This window comes from Lonchura striata, chromosome 17, assembly GCF_046129695.1.
Source record: "Lonchura striata isolate bLonStr1 chromosome 17, bLonStr1.mat, whole genome shotgun sequence".
NCBI classification, from domain to species: domain Eukaryota; kingdom Metazoa; phylum Chordata; class Aves; order Passeriformes; family Estrildidae; genus Lonchura; species Lonchura striata.
Genome location: NC_134619.1, coordinates 4,898,988 through 4,918,697, shown reverse-complemented (window position 1 = coordinate 4,918,697; position 19,710 = coordinate 4,898,988). Strand labels below are relative to the sequence as shown.

The 19,710-nt window shown below is 47.5% G+C and overlaps 2 protein-coding genes across 3 annotated transcripts; one reads left to right on the top strand and one right to left on the bottom strand.

Annotated features, from left to right (window-relative positions):
- The first annotated feature begins 130 nt into the window (after positions 1–130).
- On the top strand, positions 131–5,925 carry PSMA7 (proteasome 20S subunit alpha 7). Its single transcript, XM_021553533.3, has 7 exons — positions 131–284; positions 1,701–1,827; positions 2,677–2,801; positions 4,134–4,256; positions 4,606–4,725; positions 5,265–5,327; positions 5,589–5,925. The coding sequence occupies exons 1-7, from the start codon at positions 189–191 to the stop codon at positions 5,679–5,681; spliced, it is 747 nt and encodes a 248-aa protein (XP_021409208.1). The 5' UTR covers positions 131–188; the 3' UTR covers positions 5,682–5,925.
- A 1,767-nt stretch (positions 5,926–7,692) lies between these two features.
- Positions 7,693–19,243, bottom strand: LSM14B (LSM family member 14B). 2 transcript variants are annotated; one of them, XM_021553556.2, is made up of 10 exons: positions 19,041–19,243; positions 14,852–15,015; positions 14,371–14,506; positions 13,798–13,914; positions 11,855–12,025; positions 11,654–11,731; positions 10,507–10,668; positions 10,182–10,335; positions 9,329–9,508; positions 7,693–8,982 (listed from the first exon to the last, which is right to left on the bottom strand). In XM_021553556.2, the coding sequence occupies exons 1-9, from the start codon at positions 19,159–19,161 to the stop codon at positions 9,337–9,339; spliced, it is 1,275 nt and encodes a 424-aa protein (XP_021409231.1). In that variant the 5' UTR covers positions 19,162–19,243; the 3' UTR covers positions 7,693–8,982; positions 9,329–9,336. The 2 variants fall into 2 exon arrangements, with proteins under 2 accessions (XP_021409231.1, XP_021409230.1); XM_021553555.2 differs by having other exon boundaries at positions 11,654–11,734; positions 19,041–19,242.
- Between the last annotated feature and the right edge of the window lie 467 nt (positions 19,244–19,710).

Below are 19,710 nucleotides of genomic sequence, written 5' to 3'. Positions count from 1 at the left end.
CGGATTCCCTGCGGAACGCGCGGGGCGCGCGCGCAGCCGAGCGCGTACGCTGAGTGCGTACGCCGAGCACGTACGCCGGGTGCGTACGCCGGGTGCGTACGCCGGGTGCGTACGCCGAGCGCGCAGCGCAGGAGCGCAGCGCCCCGCCCCCGGCCCGCCCGGATGACGGTGCGGGTTCTGCCGGAGCCATGAGCTACGACCGCGCCATCACCGTCTTCTCGCCGGACGGGCACCTCTTCCAGGTGGAGTACGCGCAGGAGGCGGTCAAGAAGGGCTCCACGGCGGTGAGTGGCTGGCCGCGGGGCTGGCGGCGCGGCGGCGGAGGGGACCCGCGGCCGGGCCTGCGCCGCGCTGCGCGCCCGGCCCGGCGGGCCCGGGAGGCCGCGGGGTGCGCGGGGACCATCCGCGGGGACCATCCGCGGGGACCATCCGCGGGGACCATCCGCGGGGAGCATCCGCGGGGAGCATCCGCGGGGACCATCCGCGGGGAGCATCCGCGGGGTGCGCGGGGACCATCCGCGGGGAGCATCCGCGGGGAGCATCCGCGGGGACCATCCGCGGGGAGCATCCGCGGGGAGCATCCGCGGGGAGCATCCGCGGGGAGCATCCGCGGGGTGCGCGGGGAGCATCCGCCGGCCCCGGGGCTGCCCCGGCGCATCCCTCCCGCGGGTATCCGCTCCTCCCTGCGGACTGCGGGGTTTGTGTTTGTGCACCAGGCAGAGCCCCAGCGCCTTGGGAAACACCAAGCCCTTAGAAGCACATCGATGGCTCCCACCTTCTAGTTATCCCAAGCTTTTCCTCAATCAGAGTTTTGTTTCATTTAGGGGAGGAGAAAAAAGGTGTTAATTTGCAAATACCGTTGTATTGGTGATTGTGATACGTTCTAGTAATAGTAAATTTTAATTCCAAAAAGTCATGGCTATATTAATAGTTGTAGTATGTTTTAGTTGCCATTACCAGAAAGAGAATGTACCATCATTGGGATTGGAATGACTGTAACAAAATCCAGTGCCAAATAGATTCTTCGGTTTTCTCAGACATTAAAAATACTGTGAAAGTGGAGACAGCATACAATGTAACCACCCCTCTTGTCTCTTGTTGAGTTTCATGTTTCTAGAAACATTTGGAACATGCTCATGTGGCTGCCCCACAATAAAAAATTATTGCCATCCCCCTGTGACAAACAGTGAGGATGAAGGGGAAGGGTCAAGGGTTGTTTTTTCCTCTGTGATGTTGGAACAGGTATATTCAAGGTATGGATTAGGACTTTAAGGCAGCTACAGGCAGAACATTTTGGCAGTTGTAGGGTTACTTGGTAAGGTGTTACCTGATCTTCAGCGCCTTGGGCTCCTGAGTTGAGCAGTGCCACTGGACTAGCCGGGTTTTCATGGCTGTGGAAACACTGATGGTGCTGTTGGAGAAAAGAGTTTGTAAGAGGAGCTGGAATCTGTCTCTTGGGAGCCACAGGGATTTAGGTTGTTATAAACTGATGATGAAACTGCACCCTGAAATTCATTGCAATTTTTGTTACATCAGTGCTGCCTCCGGGTTGTGGGAAATAAAATCCTGACTTCAAGCTGAGGTGGTGGTTACAGTGTGGGGGTTTGTGCTTGGTTACTGCTCATTTGAGTAAAGTCTGCAGCTGTGAGGATTTTTGGACCTGGGTTAACTTTTTTACTTCTTCTTTTCATGCACGGAAGGTTGGAGTAAGAGGGAAGGATATTGTTGTCCTTGGTGTGGAGAAGAAGTCCGTGGCAAAGCTGCAGGATGAGAGAACTGTCAGGAAGATCTGTGCTCTGGATGACAATGTCTGCATGGCTTTTGCAGGTACATGGTGCCTTCGGGGCTTTGGCAGTTACTGGGGCACCTTTGGGCATGTTTATGGAATCTGAGAACCCAAAATACAGGGTGTAACTGGCCGAGAGCTGTGGGAAGCACAATATTTCCACAGTAGCTTATTCTTTTTTTTTTTTTTTTTTTTTTTTAATAGGGAAAAAGAGAGTGTCAGTATCAATAATGTTTTTAAAGGGAGACCTGATTTAACTGACTAAAACAACAGGTTTAGGTTCAGTGTGCAGGAATGAGAGGCTCAGTTCTTTCTCCTGCCTTGCTCCTTTAGCCAGGGTCTGGGATATGTGCAGGGGTGTTCACAAACTTGAGGAAAAATTCTCTAATAAACACAAGGCTGTAAGTGAAAAATGGCAGCATTAGCTAAAAAGTAAATAATAATAAGAATTAAATAACAATTAAATTTCTTTAAAATATTTTTTTTAAATGGTCACACTTTTGTCAGCTAACATCATGCTGCTGTAGCCCCATTAACTAGATGAAGTTTGCTGGGCAGATGAAACTGGACTGCATGAGGAATAATGTGTGTGGGAATGAGCATTGCAAATCACCTGGGACATTGAATGCTGTCAGTAATACTCCCATTACCTGGTTCAGAATTATGTGTCACCTAAGTCACAAACATGGAAGCTGTAAACTAAATCCTTTAGTCATTTTTGTGCATTAACCACTTTCTGCTGCCTTACAAATACTCTTGCTCAGCAAACCTGAGAGTTTGACCTCTGCCTTTATTTTCCCTTGTTTTTGACACTGGCCCCGTGGGCCTTTTAGGGCCAGATTGGTGTTCTGAGGTTTTTTCATGACTCTGAGGCCCCTCTGTCATTTCAGGGCTGACAGCTGATGCCAGGATAGTCATAAACAGAGCTCGGGTGGAGTGTCAGAGCCACAGGCTCACTGTGGAGGATCCTGTCACCGTGGAGTACATCACACGCTACATTGCCAGCCTGAAACAGGTACTTGGGGCTGCACAGAGCTGCTGAGGATGTGTCCTGACCTGACAGAGATGTTTTATTTGCTGTTGTGCTATGCATAATGTACAGTTAGGTGTGGAACAGGTGTGTACCACGTGGGACTAGAGTGTCACACGTGTAGCACGAGCCACACCTTGTGTAGCATGGAATATCTGACACTTCTTCAAGCTGTGTAAATGTCTGTGCTCTGGCCTCACTCCACTTACTTGGTAAAAATCACATTTATTGGGAATGGGGATGTAGCAATGGAAAAGAACAGTTGAGTGAGTGCTGTTTGATCTGAGTTTTTTCCCCTAGATAAAGCAACTAGTTCTTGTAAGGACTGCACAGTTCCATGTGTTAATGTCATCAGAACACCCTGCTCATCTCACTTCCAGATAGCCTGGGTTACTGTCTTTGCTTCATGCTCCTGGTAGTTTTTCCTCTTGCAAAGCCATTGCAGAGATGGGTAAGAGGGGAGCAAATTGGTGCAGTATTTAATATGTTTTGTAGTTTAGAATGAATTGCAGCATCAAAATATGCCCAGCTGCATTCTGTGAGAAAATTACTCCTTTGCCAGTGTATTAAACTGATTTTCAGCCACTAGCGAGAATTAGAGAAAATTTAATTTACTTATGCACAGATGTGTTAGAGCAGTGGTGATGGTAATAATATGATTCTTTAGTGGTAATAGTAATAATCTCTGCAGTATAATCTCTCTTGCTCTGTAGTCTGTCAGAGCAAGGCACCACTACCCGAGTTTCACTTTGTTCCTTTATCCAGTCTCACGTTTGTGTCTGTTTTTCTGGCACACCATTTCTCTCACGCTGTTGCAAACACACCTGGCCCAGCTCCTGCTGCTGTGGTGCTGTGGGTGTCAGCCCTCCTGCCCCTGGGAGTGACACTGCAGTGGCTTTGCTAGGAGTGTCCCAGGAGGGCTGTGACACAGCTCCAGTGTAACCTGTGTACAGCCACGGAGCTGCCATGATTTCATGTGCAGTCAGTGCAAATCATTGGTGAAAACTGTGTTCAGGTGTCCTCGTGGTATTTTTTGGCACACTGGGGCTTGCAGACCTGGCTCTGGCTGCCTCAGCACCACTCAGCAGGTGGAGAGGTGATTCTGGAAGCTGTAACCAGGTGTAGGAACAGGGGTTGGACAGGAATCACTTCTCGCTTGCCTGCCTTGGGGACTCCATGAAATACAGAGTCCTGACTAATGGAGAGAGCAAATGAACAGCATTTCTGGTAGCTCTGCTGGTTGTAACTGCTCCAGAGTGTGCTGTGCAGCCTAGGAATGTGTTCAGAAGTGCCTGAGAGTGTGTCCTTTGTGCTCAGAGGTACACGCAGAGCAACGGCCGCCGGCCCTTTGGGATCTCCGCCCTCATCGTGGGCTTCGACTTCGATGGGACCCCACGGCTGTACCAGACTGACCCCTCTGGCACCTACCATGCTTGGAAGGTGAGTGGGTTCAGTCCCTGCTGGAAATGGAATATTTGTGAGTTAATGTCTCCTTTAATGTGGGATTGGGGTAGAGGAGATGTCGCTGGCCAGATGGTGGTGTCTCACAGCTGCAAAAATCCTTAATGATCAAGTGTACTGAGAGTGGCCATCTGCAGTTCAGCTTTCCTTGGGAACTCTGGTCCTGCTTTCAAAAAAAAAGAACCCAAAACCGACCCACCTGTGCCAGATAACTGTCTTTGTGTGTGACAGATTATGCAATTGTACACCTTTGTGTTTCTTTCTTACTCTGCAAATGAAATCTTCTCTAAACTCCCATTTATTTTCTTTTTCCCCTTAATGTTTCCAGGCTAATGCCATTGGCAGAGGAGCCAAATCTGTGCGTGAGTTCCTGGAGAAAAACTACACTGATGAGGCCATTGAAACGGATGATTTGACTATTAAACTTGTCATCAAGGCTCTTCTCGAGGTCAGGCTGTTTCACATCTCTTCTGTGGCTTTTCACTGTCCACATTAATTTCTTAGCTGTGAATATGGGAAAATATTTGTGGATGTCCCAAGGGAGTACTGCAGAGGATCTGTGAGAGCTGCTTACTGTAGGCTGTGGGTGGTGGATTGAATTCAAGGTCCAGAATATTTGGGTAACAATTTCCATAGTTTACACAGAACTTACCAGCAGCTCTGGCGAGGAAAACAGACTTCTCTTTTGGGTGTTAACACTAATGCACCAGAGATGTGCTAAAGCAATTGGTGAATATTTTATTTTTCAATAGAAAAAAAAAAATAGCACAGGTCAGGTGGTGGGGCTGAGGTGTTCTCCAACTGCCCAGGGCACTGGCACCACTGTGAAGACCCTTTTGAGAGATAGTGGTGCTGGTGTTGAGATTTTAAGAGCTAAGGAGTGAAATAGCCCCCATGTGCATCTATTCTCCTTCTAAGGAGAGACCTGAGAGGGGTTTGGAGTGAATTCCTGGCCAGGCTCCTAAAGCTTCCCTCTGCCCCACACAGGTGGTGCAGTCTGGTGGGAAGAACATCGAGCTGGCAGTCATGAGACGGGAGCAGCCACTGAAGGTGAGGCTGTTGTTTGCTTCTCTCCCCTTGAGCCCATCTCTGATACTGCCCTTGTTGATCTGCCTGAACTTAATCTCAGATTTTGCACTGCCAAATACTTCAGTTTATTCTTAGTGGCCAAGGAATGTTGTTGTGTCTGCAGCAGGTACCTGCTTCCAGATAAACAGCAGTTAATGCTCTTCCCATGACAGAACTAGAATCACTTCCATGAACGTCTCAAGTTTATTGGTATTCTGAGGGTCACCCATGTTTCTGTTTTAGATCCTAAACCCTGAAGAAATTGAGAAGTATGTGGCTGAAATTGAAAAGGAAAAAGAAGAAAATGAAAAGAAAAAACAGAAGAAAACATCATGATGAATGAAATGCACCTGCTTAGCTGCTTTTTAATTCAAGTGATGGGTTATTCTGTATAGATATGTAGGCATTCCAGTTACTCATACTGTGCTCTCTTGAGATCTACAATAAACCTACTGATTTTTTTTTTAAAGCTGTTATTTAAAAACCCCTGTCTGTTCCTTAGATTTTAATTACCCAGGATGATCTGGTTGGCTACAGAACAGCAGCAGTGACCCATTAAAGGACAGATACTTTGCCTGCATTTTTTCCCTGGACACTTCACTTTGTTTAATGGTTCTTTTCTGCACTGTCTCAGCTCTCAGCATGTCTTTTTTTACCTTAAGCAGCTGTTTTGGGGGTTGTGTTATGGTCTCAACATAACTAATACAGAGTTGGGGTTTTTAGTCCCTAATGGGCATCTTTCAAAGTGGAATGGCTGGGTCTGCCTTACAGCAGCCTGTGACAGCAGGTGTGTGTTTTACTGCTAATTTTTGGGGGTCAGCATGACACTGAGCTGCTGCAGGCACATGCTTTGGGCAGAGGTACATGACCTGGTGCTTCCAAAGTCTGGTTCAGACAAGAGCATTGTTGGTGTGGTTCCCGAGGGAGATTTATGCGCCAGGAACTAAACAACTATAGCAAGTGTTACATGCAACAGAGTTCTAGCTCCTCCACCTTCTCCTCTGATGTTTGCCCTCACATGCTTCTCTACTTCTTACCCCAGGAGTTGGTTTGAGCTGTTTCCTCATTTAGAAGAACCTCAGGCCTCTCCCCACCTAAGCTCATACTCTCAAGTCTCAGTACTTGAAGCAGTAAAAACAGGTGCTCCTTTATTGTAAAAGTTTCCCCATTTGTATCCACCAAGTGGGTAGAACCAAACTGCCCTTGGAAGCAGCTCTTCAGTCTGCTCTTGCACACCGAGAGAGGGTGACAGGGCCAGAGCAGGACTGGGGTGACAGCAGGCACAGCAAGGATTGAATGCGGCCCAGAAGCCTGCAAGAGGCAGCTCTGGTACTCCAGCCCCTGCCCAGGACACTGAGGGGCTCCAGGGCAGGGATGCTCCAGGCAGCAGAGCTCAGTGCTGGGCTCTCACACAGCCCAGAGCTGTTTACAGGGAAATGCTGCCCAGCAAAGTGTGGGCAGAGGAGCCCACAGGAGTCAAGGACAGGGAAGCAGCAGTGCTGCTGCTGCTCAGGGACACATCAGACCACATGAGCCAGAGGAAGCATGGTCCTGGAATACCAGGTTCATTTATCAGCCCTTGGGCTGGAACACTGAAGTCAAAAAAGCTGCACTTGCTTCTCTGCTCAAGTCACTCCAGTTGTTCCCACACACTGGGCTTTTCCATGGGGAAGCTGACAGGGCTGCAGCTGAGCCTGCAGGGCTCCTGGGGAAGAAGGGCTGACAGGGAACAAGCCCTCAGGTTTGGCACAGCCACCAGGCCCCTCTGCTCCTGGACAGCAGGAGCCAGGCCCACCCTTGGCTCAGAGGCTGGGACACAAACTTCAGCAGTGCCAATGATGTGCTTATGCCTGGGAGCTGCTGTACTGTGGAAACAAGGGAACTGATCCCACTCAACTGAAAAAGCACAGCTACATGTGAACAATGGTGGACAGTGAGGATTTCTCCTCCATCTTCCATCTCCACACTTAGAGCCACAGTGGCTGCTTTGCCAGCAGCAAAACTGGAGGCAGAGCAGCTCTTTGAGTGAGCAGTTGCAGCACACCCCAGCTCAGAGGTGGCTCCTGGGGAACCCCACCAGCCCAGGGCTTCCCTCTGCGAGGCTGGAGTAACACAACCCTCCTTAGGCTGAGGCCCAGCATGAGAACCAGGGCAACAGTACAATGTGCAGTGCCTGGATTTGGTTGTTTCAGCCTTTTCCCAATACTGGGTAACACTTCCAGGTTTGCCAAAGCTCTGCAGCCAGGTTTTCTCCAGCTTGGATGGGAGCCCTGCAAGGACAGGTGCCAGAGGAGGTGTAGGGAGTGATGTTATGGAGCTATGTACAGAACAGAGGTGGAGAGAAACATTAAACATTTACATGTTTATTATAATTACAATTTACATTACTCCAAAGAGCAGCCCCACTGCTATGTTCTAATTCTCAGCAATAAAGTCCTACAAAAATAAATCCAAGCTTTTACAGTAACCTAGGTCAATGCATAACTAAAAAAACTTGAGCTATGTAAGGGGTTCAGTCATCAAGGTGCTTTTTCAACAAAATTCCCTACCAACCAAAAACGGGACACATGCCTATAGCAATTTAACCCACTTATTTCATGCAAACAAAGGTAACCCCTCCCTCCCAGCCCTCTCCCCACATACAGATTTTTAAAAACAAAAGAAAAACAACTAAACTATTTACAGTATGGGGGTATAGAGGAAAGAAATTAAACATGCCCATCTGTTAAGCTTCATTATATGGTCTCCCATCCCTAGTTGAATGAAAACATTCCAAAGAGTTCCACCACAGTCTACAGAGTACAGAGAACTGTTTGCATTTGGTGCTGCCTCCAGCGAGGTACAAACCGAGGCAAACAAGTCAGAGCCTCAGGTCTCCTTCCCAGACAGTCACTACTGCCAAAAATTCTGCACATGAGTGGGGACAGTCACTGCTCCCATCCCACGTGGTGTCCCCACACTCCAGCCAGGAGCTCCAAGCCCCAGGCACTCCCAGCACCCTTCAGCTCAAGGCAGAGCCACGGTCCTGTGGTACCTCCAGCCCAGCAGCCCACAAACAGCTGTACAGTCAAAAGACTACTACATGATCAACACTCCAGTATTCCCAAGTGACAATATACACAACTCCTCAGCACCAGGAATCCATTTCTCCAGATACCAAGTGCTACTTCACACCTGCTGCCAAGATCCGTGAGACCAGCAGCACCAAAGAATCCATTTGGTTACTCAGAACAAACAAATTATAGCTGGTTTATTTCAAGTGAGCTTTGGTTCCATGTTAAAACAGCATGATATCTCTTCTCCAGGGTTCAGAAAAGGAGTCTGACTTTGAGCTTAGACTATAGCAGCCTTGAGAGACCCAGAAAGAAGAACCGTGTAAGTTAGTCTGCACTTGAAAAACACAAACAAAAAGAAAAGACACCCTGAAGAAGGTACCCCTGAACACATTCCCTCTTCCAAAAAATTCCAGCGGACAGTGGCTGGTCCAAAGTAAGTCCAAAATATAAGCAGTAGTACATGAAATTCTGTCACTTGAGCTGAGACAGTAAACAATATGAACCATTTTCCCACGTTAGTGCAGCAGTTGGTTGTTTTCTTTCTATATACAGTTTCATCGTCTCAGGAGAGATGTTTGAACCTATTCAGAAAAAAGGTAGAATTAGATTTGGTATTATGGGGTTCTTCTCCCAAGAAGAAGAATAGCAAAGCTCACACGCCTTTATCAGCTGAAGTGCTCAGTTAGAAACCAAAAGCAGCTTGCTTGAGCTGAGCCTTTTCTCAGACAGAGTGAGACCAAGAAATCAACATGTTAAACCACTCTTATATCCTTCTACCCTTTAGAAATATCAATCAGATCCAATAAGGAACAATTCTTTATATATCCATGAGACTGGAGGGCAAAACAGGTTGCACAGACAGTTCAGGCAAACAGTAAGGGACAAACCTGGCTCAGAGAGAGTATTTACTCTTGCTAGAGCACTTACCTCTGAAGTTACACTCTGCCAGTACCAGCTCTGTGAGTGGTTTGGTTTCTCCTTGCTGCTCCACTCCCCCTTCCACCTCGAAATCCACCTCGAAAGCTGCGGCCACGAAGGAACCGTCCAGACACTCCGAACGTCTCTGTATTGAGCTTCCTTTCCTCAGCCCACGTGGTGCGCCTGGAACTGAACAAGGCTGAGTTCAGCTTGAGCACAAGCATTAAAGAACCACCAGAGGAAGCCTCTAACCCCTGATTTTGTTGAGCTGCACTGCAACAAGCAGCACCTGCAGTGTACCTGCTCTAACCCAACCCCTCTGCAGTCACACCACAGAGCATGTCCCTCATGCTGACACTAAAGGGATCTCTCACTTCTCCAGGCACTTGATAACATCACTGGTGGCAGTGAAAGCTAAAACTTCCCCTTCCTATTCCCAACATTTAACCTAATGCATTTCCACAGCCAGAGCTGACCTCTCTGCCCCACCTCCAGGCTTAGCTCACTCCTGTCTGCCAGCTGCACCTTCAGTACTGCATGACCCTGATGCCTCCTCTCCCACAAGCCAGATAAGGAATTTGTTTAAAATCAATGGATTCAAAGTCAGTACTCGGGAACAGACATGGAAACTCCTCTATCATAGTTTAGGCAAGGGTATCATATCAGCTGAAATGCTTTTTGTTTGATCCCACTGCATAAAGCTTGGTTCACTTCACTTGTGAGCCACCAAATATGTGGCAATATTCCCTGTTTAAAGTCTATTCTAAAATTTTTAAATAATTAAACCATGTCACATAGATTATGTCTGAAATTTTATGACTAGAATTCCACTTAAAAACCCAGCTTTTAAAAAAACACTCACCTAGATTTCAGTTCTGAAGAAATGTTGTCAAAGAAAGACTTGGATTTATCATAATAGCAGTTGGGCCCCAGCAGGTCCTCCTCTGTGTTACCATCATTGTTTTGGGTTGCCACTCCAGGGTCCCCTTTCTCTTCCCCCGTCTCTGCTTTGTCATCTGAAGATAATGAAATGTATTACACTTCCTTGAGGCACACACTGCAGAGCCATCTGTTCTCTTGCTCCCTCAAACAACATTTGAGAGGTAGTCATGCAGTTTCTCATAACCAGTTTGTCTATGCAGTATTTACTACTAGCCCAGCATTTCATATTTAATGAAGACACAAACCTTTAAAGTTTAGTTTCTTCTTGAATTCTTTATCAAGCTCCTCTCTGTTGAATTGTGCATTTGCACTTTCAAAGTCAAAGTCACCTTCAAACTTTATTGTATTTTCCTTCACAGTAGTTGGTCTGTTTTGTCCTCTAGAACGGTTTCTGGTTCTCCTGTTTCCTGAAAGCAGGAGAGTTTAAACACTTGGTAACGCACAGGGAGGTTACATGACTTGCTCAAGATCAGAGGAAACCAGGGATAGAACTCAGGAGTTTCTGGCTTCCAGTCCTGTGGTTAGGCCACACCTCTTTGAAAGCAACTTCTGATTTTGGCTGTAGAAGACACATTACAGCAACACTTTAACTTTCTGAGCAGCATTTCTGGATGTCAGTCTTACCACTAAGACAGTGCACCCAACTTCCCTTCCAGTGTGCAGAGAGAAGTCAGAACAAGCACTGCAGCAAGAAAAGCTGAGGGAGGTGGGGAAAATTATCTGTCTGCTCTTCACCTGCAAACACAGCACTGTAATTAGCCTAAAACCCACTGTGACAGCAAAGAGAAGGTGTAAGAAAATCCAGAAAGACTCATCTACCCACCAAAGGAGCTTGTACTCTATCTAGTTTCTGGTTTCTGACGGAGATGCTATCCACTCCTCCTTGGAAGAGCAATAACCCATTCTACACACTAATCAATTTGAAGACCTGAGAGTCTGAAGTGTTGTTTCCTGTCCTATCTCATTTTACTTGGGCAGAAACCTCTTCAAATTTTACTTTCTTGTGGCCCATGCTTGTACTGCGACTTTGAAATAAGAATTCTACTCTATGGAATAGAGTGTTCTATGGAAGTGAGTGTTCCATAGCTCCTCTCTTGTTATAAAAGCTCTGGAAAGTCTCAAACAGGCTGCCTCCCCCAGTAAATATACTTGAGGTTTCAGAGAAATCCAGCTGCTGCTGCCAAGTCAGAGCATTGATTTTTATGACATACCTTCAACTTTCTAGAAAAGGGAATGTTCTGAACTTCTGCGACTCCAGAAGCTGTTTTGTTAAGGAAACATCTCTGGATGCCCAAAGCTTTCTCCCAGTCTTCTGTCAGTTAATCCTTCACTGAAGTTAAGACCACTTGCCTTCACAGGCTGTTGAGACTGTTTAGCATCAGCTTAACCTACCCGATCTTCTCCTTTGAGGTCTTCTGTTTTCATCATTCACCTGTCCTTGGGTTTGCACAGGTGCTGCCTGAACTGTATCTACTGAACAAGAAGGACAAACTTTAAAGGAGCACAAGAACAATCCCCAGGGAGCTCAGTGCTGCAGTGCACCTGGCAGGCTGCTCCAGCCCAGCACTCAGGGCTGAAGGGGCATGTACGTACCGCTCGCTTTGCTGTTGGCCTGCGGGACCTGCCGGGCGCCGCGCGGAATCCCCGGAGTCACCTTCACTGGGGGCAGCTTTTGGGAATTCATGCTGTCAACTGGGCCAGTCTGGACAGCCTGCTCTACCATGGGGCTTTTGCGGACTGGGTGAACAGAAGGAAAGCCAGCACCTGGAAAAAATCCCAATGACTTAAGTGCCTCTCAGAAAATGTGCCAACATCATTCAAACCCTGCCCACTTCTAGGGAGAAACCGTTTGGACAAGAATGATTCAAAGCCTTCAGTGTGCATCTTTACAGGCTAAGTTTAAGTGGCACCAAGTAAGGCACCATTGCCATACAAGTCATGGCTCTCACATCCAGAGCCTCAGTTTCAGGAAATATACCCACAGATTTCTTAAATCAAGTCACATAAACACTAAACAACCAAGCCAAGTCAGTCGCTCATACAGTTTATACCAAAATCTAATTTCTACGTTATACAGGATTTTACTTTACATGATAACTTAAAATCTGAAACAAAAATTCATCGTTTTGAAACCATTCAAGTTACCCCACTTTGCCAGAAAGGTTTTGCAGCAAAAGCTTAAGCACCTCAGCTATATCCCCTTTTGTAAGTCACTTTTAGAAGTCCTTCAACTTCATTGCTTATTGTTAGAGCTTTCAGACAAAGAAAACCTGAAACCAGACCAGGATCTCAAAGTTACCCTTTTAAATTCCTTCTTGGTCAAGGCCAAAGTGTTACCAAGACTTCTGTTGCTCTTCCATCCAGGCTTATTTATTCACACTACAAAACATGTAAATACTTTTCATGGTTTGGTATACCTTACACCAATTATATTATAACGTGACAGTCTTCAGTACTCAGAAGAAACACTGCATTCTAGGTTTAATTAGAAGGTTTGGAGTACTACACGTTCATGTAGTTATGCGTAAGAACTGCTTGGAAGCAAACTTTTAATGAATATATTAAAAGAGCAAGAAAAGTGAAAAGCTGAAGAGTTCACACAAACCAAGCCACTGACACTTCTGGGTCACCCAAGTCCAACATGAGATATACCCAGTAGGTTACATCATGCAGGTTCCCAGTTAATGTACACCTGGAAAACTTGCAAGGAAGACAGAAATATCCTAAGGATTATTGAGTAGGACAAAGCTGATGTGCAAGTTTAACATGAGAAAGTTTCAAAGTTTAGCCAGAGTATTGAGAAACTATGTAAAGATAGATGGCCAAAAGCAGAGAGCAAGTAAAAAGCTTCATGCCAACACAAGCATACATGCTTAAGCTAAAACCAGATGAAACTATCATGTTTAAATGCAGGCTGCACCTGGTCACCCTGGTATCTCAACTCAACCTTCTCTGATGGTTTTACACATAGAAGCAAGCACCCAGAACCGTGTTATCTCTGCTACTCAGGACTCAGGAATTGTTTACTGTTAGTCATGCTTTACTAACTGGGAGCCTGGACAAGGTACAATGCCCCATCATGCATGAAATCTACCCTAATGTTTCCTCGATTACAGAAAATACAACCAAATTTTTGATCAGCCCAAGTCTCCAACCACAAGGCCACCCACAATTTAAGCAGTGTGTTTCTTTTTCCAAGAAGGGCTGACCAATTCCTCACCCAAACCTTATGGTAACACATGTTCCTGGACAGGATGCAGCACATTAGCATCTCTAAATTTCATCCTTTCCTGATACTTACACAAGAGGATCCACTGTCCTGGACTTTTCCTTTCTCCTGTCTCTCTAATTGATACTTCTAGGACAGGAAGAATCATACTTCACGTAATGAAAGGCAAAAAAAAACTGAGAACAAACTAGTTCTACTGGCATTACCCATATAAGCACTATCATTCTAGGAGGGGTTAACAAGAACAGAGTATTTGCAAGTGCCATGCAGTTCTTCCAAATATTTGGAGTCCTCAAACTGCTGTTACCCTTGGAAGAGAGCTGATGGGGCTCTGAAGACATGTCAGGCTCTGAAACAGGTTGTGGAGACGGAGAAGAACTAGGGCTGGAAGCAGCTGCTGATGCTGGAGGGCTTACCAATTTCTCTAAAGAGATAGAGGGAAGAAGAGAGAGCAGAGATACACAGATAAGATACAAGGTAGTGAAACATCTGAAGGACTTGGAAAGAGATACAAGATTCTCTAGAACAGCATTAGAGCAGCTTATTTACAGTCCTCTCTGGAAATACAAATTCTTTTTACATGTGATGTGAAGTGTGTTAAGTTAGAAATGAACTGGCCTCAACTGTCAGGTATTTCCATTGATTTCAGAAAGAAACTTCAGCTATTTAGTTTGTTTCTTTCGTGTGCGGGTGTGCACGTGCAAGTGAAACATAGACCTCCTTGCAGTAAAACCATTGCACAAAGTTGTGAGCTGCTTATTCACTGTTCCTTGCAGCCTGACACTCAGCAAGGAATTTGGTGTTAGTTACTGTTATTTGCTTTCACAGCAGCTGCATACAAGGCCATCCCTTTATTCTAGCAAGTAAAGTTTGTACTTACCTAAACCTAAGGAAGCTGCATACTGCTGGCTAAGCAAAGAGCTGGCAGCAAGCTGGCTGTAAGGTGGCATACCTCTAAATGGGCTGTAAGGCACATGTGGCTGAAAGGACGATGTAGAGGCAGAGCCCAGTGAAGACTGTAACAAGACAAAGTATATTTCCATTTACAGTGTCCAATAGTCAACCTGCTTTGGCAGTGATTCTTCATGTACAGCATTACTAAAGCTTAAGTAAATTCTGAGAAGAGTTAATTTACCTCTTTATGATTTTCCTGCATTCTCAGCTAGCTCTGGCTTTTGTTGACTGAAGTCTTAATACTGCTGCTACTTTAAACATTACAACAAAATTCAGGATGCTTTAAATAATCTGAAGATTCCCGGAGACACTGACTTGCCTTCATTTCTATAAGTTTTTACCAAAATGTAGTCCTTCAACACCAATGTTTTATCTCAGCTTTTTACCAACACTTCAGGCTAACTTACTTGGACAATGGCAGGATCTTGTGGCAGAGTATGCTGAGCTTTTGGAGGTTCACAGACAGTGATGTCTTTGATGTCACTTCCTCGAAAAATAATGTACTCATAGATTTCTTCTCTGGGAGGAGCCGGTCTGTCTGTGGGTCGGTCCTCGGTCCCGAAGGATCGCACTGGAGCATGGGAACGGTGACATTTTTTTAGTGCAGTACTGCCACTGCAGCGTTGTGCAAGCTCAGATTCATGCAATTAAAAAGTACTCCTTCAACACTTGCCATTTGTAACAACAACAGCTACTTGCAGAACTCTAAATCTCCTTCTCACACATCTGCTCCCTCAAATGCCAACTTTTTCAGCAGCCTGTGTAAACAGTTTTGTTTACATCAAGCTGTGAAGGTAAAGACCATAGACCAGCTGGAGTGAAGAATCCTACTCCAAACCTAAGGAGTTCCCCACAGTGCTGTACTTCTCCTTCCCTCCCCAGCAGCTGTCCCATGCAGGCATTCAGCTCCAGACAACTGCACCAGACCACAGGGGAGGCCCCCTGAAGCAGCAAGGGGAAATCTTAGAAGGTTTTAGAGCTCAAATCTGTACTTTTGGTTACATACATTTATTATGCAGATAGAGGCAGTTTTATCAATGATAAAAACTTTCTATTAAAATTCCCTCTCTATTCCAGTGTTACTATTTCTGTGATTAATGTGACTACAAAGCAAGCCATCAGTGATAAATCTAAGATCTCAGTGCTTAGGGAGGCTTTACTGGGTGCCAGCTACCAGAATACTTGAACAGACACTAACCAGCAATGTCAGAGTAGGAAAAGAAAGACTTCAGCCGACTGTGGCAACTACTAGATATAAGAATAAATTAATTTGAGCCATTAAGGAAGAAGAGGTCAGGCTGGATTATTGGCTCAGGAAAACAGATAGCACAGTTACATCAGGCACTGACAGGTAAAAGCTTGAAATTTCAGCCACAAGTTACAGAAACTCCCAAGTTCACTAGTGTGGCTGCTTTCTGTCTTTGAGAGGCACTCCCAGTTCAGATGAGTACCAGCACATATGGGCTTGATGCACATTTTCTGCCAATGGAAGAACTCTGTACTGGAGTTCCCTCAGTTGCTTCTATCAGGTTATCATGGAAGCACTGAAACACCTCCACCAGGACAAGCTACTCTTCCTGTCACACAGATGGGGGCACCACATCCTCCCAGGAAAAAGAGCACCAAAAGTGGCACCGAGCATCCCAGGCACAGCATGCTGCTTCTAACTTATGAGCAGTGCTGGCAGTTGTAGCCAGGGATACTCAAGAGTCCTGTTCCAGGGTGTATGCAGTGGCTCACCTCACACCAGGCAGCACTTAGTGCCACAAATGGTTTTCACCCCTGTTAACGCAGGTGAGCTCCCAAGGAGCAGGTGAATGTCAGAATTTCCATATCACAGTGCTCAGCACCTCAGTTTGCACCCAGCAGGAAGGGGTGCTGGTATGGTACAAGGACAAGCTGTCAGTCACTTCCTTTCAATGACCATCTTCCATGACTTCCTAGGGTAAATAGCCTCTCCAAGTTATTTTAGCTCTCCAGCTGCTGTTTGATCATATTACAGCTGTAACCCAGTCAACCAGAAGCAGATTATAAACTGAAAGCAATGCTTGTAGCCTTTTGGACATGAACTGTACCACTGAGCTCTCTGTTCAAAATTAGATTATTACAGCTCATGGCAAGATATACTAAAGGTATCCAGGGCTCCTGCAGGATTGCACAACTAACTTGGAAACCACCATGACCAGACCATCAACTTCCACATGGACAAACACATGACCTGCAAAGCCCAAAGCTGCCCAGGCAGCCTCTCAGTCGGCTGGTGCCAAAGTTTCTAACAAAAAAGCTGGAAAGCCAAGTCCTTGTGGTAGACAAAACATGGCTGTAGGAGTCGAGCTTGACTGTCCCTGCACCTGAGGTGTTTAACTGTTTCTGGCACAGCATAAAGTTCCTGTGGAGGTGGGAAGGGTTATCTCCCATGAAGCTACTGACTATTGCTTACAGATGAACAGGGAAATCAATCCCACAACACTACAACTCCTGGTTTACAACACAGATCCTACTTGTGTAGGGCTGTTGAGCTTAAGCTCTGAAGGGGCAGGAAGCACACCAAGACTGGCTAGAAAACGGAGCTTATATGGATATTTTTTTGTTCAAAAACTCCAATTTCTTCAGACTTCTACTTAAAGGAGAGTAAGTTCCGACAGGACAGCAGTGGGCTTAAACTTCTTTTGTTTGCAATTTAAGTCAAGCCTCTAACAAAACAGACAACTTTCTTATAGTGATTAATTAAGTCCATGGAATCTCCAGCATTTAAGATTCTGTGCACATATTGAGGTTTAACAAATATAAATCAATTGAAGTCAGCCTGGCTTCAAGTGAGAGGCTGAACCAGATTTCTTCCTGAAGTCTCTTTCAACTTAGATTTTTCTTTATGAATGACAGAACTAAAGAGAATAGCACTTCAATTGCACATGGAAGTGTTTAAACAGTGGCATCCAGGGTTTAACAACAATTTACCTGCAGTCTGGACAACTTCAACAGCATGTCAGTAATTCATGGGCCTTCTAATGCCTCAAGTGCTTTAAACCACTGACACCACACACGGGGTTGATACTGCCCAGCTTCAACCTTGTTGCTACATTTGTAATTCTGACACTAATTTTGCTTTGCTAGGAAGTCTCTAAATTTGAAAAACCCCTCTTGAGCTACAATGAAAAGCAGGGTTTGTGATGCAAAGTTTACAGAACAGCTCTCTAGGTGGGGAAAAATGTATTCCCCACCTACTGCAACAACCACTTCTTAGGCATTCCAGTTCATCAAAACTGAACACTGAGAGACCAATAAATACAAGAATTGCCAGAAATCTCATCCAAAGCATACACTTACTCACACATGCCTTTGAAACACACCAGCTCTGAAGAACCAAGTGCTATGTGTAAAGCAGGAGTACTTAAGGAACCATTTCTACTTGCTGCTGGGTTCAAGGTGAGGATCTTTCTACACCTACAGGAAAGGAACTGCACCCTTCCAGCAACGTCTCGAGTACTTTGAGCAACGCACTAACACAAACAGCTCCATTTGTGCATTTTAAATAAACAACTACATTCCTAGAGAAAAAGGGAATTTGAGAAAACTTGCATTTTTAACTTCAGAAAACACTCTAATGGATGCCAAATAATGCCCAGCATCATATAAACATCATTATGCTAGGTAAACACTGGGGCACAGGCTGCCTTGCAGGTAGTTGTGAATCTGGCAAGTCAGTGCCTCTTGCCAGCAAACAGCCTTTCAAAACAAAAGGTGTTTGTTTTGTGGACAGCCCCGATGGCTGGCTGCAGGCAATGAAGAACGTGTGAACTTCCCAAAACAAGGAAGGACAAAACTCAGGAAAAGAAAACACCGATGCACATTAGCTAAAGTAGCCAAGCTGGACTTGAAAAGCAGTACAGGAGTAAGTTCACGTTTGAAAGACTAAACAAGACAGGACAGGTTTCAGTGAGATGAAATACAGGAGTTCCCAGCACAGGTGACAACTGAACCCAAATGACACTGTTTGAAAGATAACGACCGATATTTCTACAGGGAAACAAAATGTAAAGCCTCCCTGAGGAGCCAGCAAGGTCGGCGAGCCAGACCCACGTGCAGGCGGCCCACGGCGCTCTGTGCAGCAGCTCCCACCCTCCTCACCTGAGCAGAGCCCAGTTATCGACCACGGAAGGAACAAAGACACAACAACAGAACTGTTTTCCTCAGCGCCGGCCTGGGGCCCTCCTCGAGCCGAACACCGACACACAGCCGGGCACAGCCCAGCGAGGGGCACCGAGCCCCCACAGCGCTGCCGAGCGTCTCCTCCCCGCTCCTGACAATGGCACGGGGAGCCAGCGCTGCCGGCGGCGCGTCTCCCCGGGAACTCCCGCGGAGAGCCGAGGGCTGCTCAGCATCCCGGGCCCTGCCCGCCCCTCCGGCGCGGCCGCTGTCAGTGCTGACTCACGGGGAGCAGCACTGCTCCGGCCCCGGGGCTCCGGCCCCGCCGCAGCCCCGCGGGGCGGGCGGGCCCCGGGCGCGCTCATTGTTCGCGGCACGGCGCCCCCGCCGCGTCCCCTCAGCCAGCGCCGGCCTAGGCCCGCCCGCGCCCCCCACAGGGCCCCGCCTCACCCTTGGCCAGCGCCACGGTGGAGTTCTCGGTGTCGATGGTGTAGAGGATGCCCTCATAGCGGATCTGCGCCTTGGAGATCAGGCTGATCTTGCTGCCGATGTAGGGGGTCCCCGAGCTCATGGCGGCGGCGGAGCCGGGCCGGGGCCGGGGCCGGGGCGGGCAGGGGGGTCCCGGAGGCGCGCGGAGCCGCCGCGCCGCCCACGCGCACTGCGGAGCCGGGACCCCGCCGCGCGCGCCTTATATAGGGCGGAGGGAGCCGGGCCGGGGGGAGGCAGAGGGGGGCGTGCTGCGCTGCTGCGCATGCGCCGCGCGCTATTGACCAGACGGGAGAGACGGGGTCAGACGGGGAGGGGCGGAGTGGGGGGAACACCCGGGGCCCGCGTCACGTGACCAGCGCGGGCGAGGGTGCCACGTGCGCCGCGGGCGCGGGGCGGGGCCGGGCGGGGCGGGAGCGCGCGCGCGTCGCTTCCCGCGCTGCCGCGGCTGAGGGGAGCGCGCGGGCGGGCGGGGAGGGTCGGGGCTGAGGGCGGTTCTGTGGCACCGAGCCTGTGCCGCTGCCCCTTGTGTGGCACTGCCCCTTGTGTGGCACAGGCTCGGTGGGGGCACTGCCCCTTGTGTGGCACCGAGCCTGTGCCGCTGCCCCTTGTGTGGCACTGCCCCTTGTGTGGC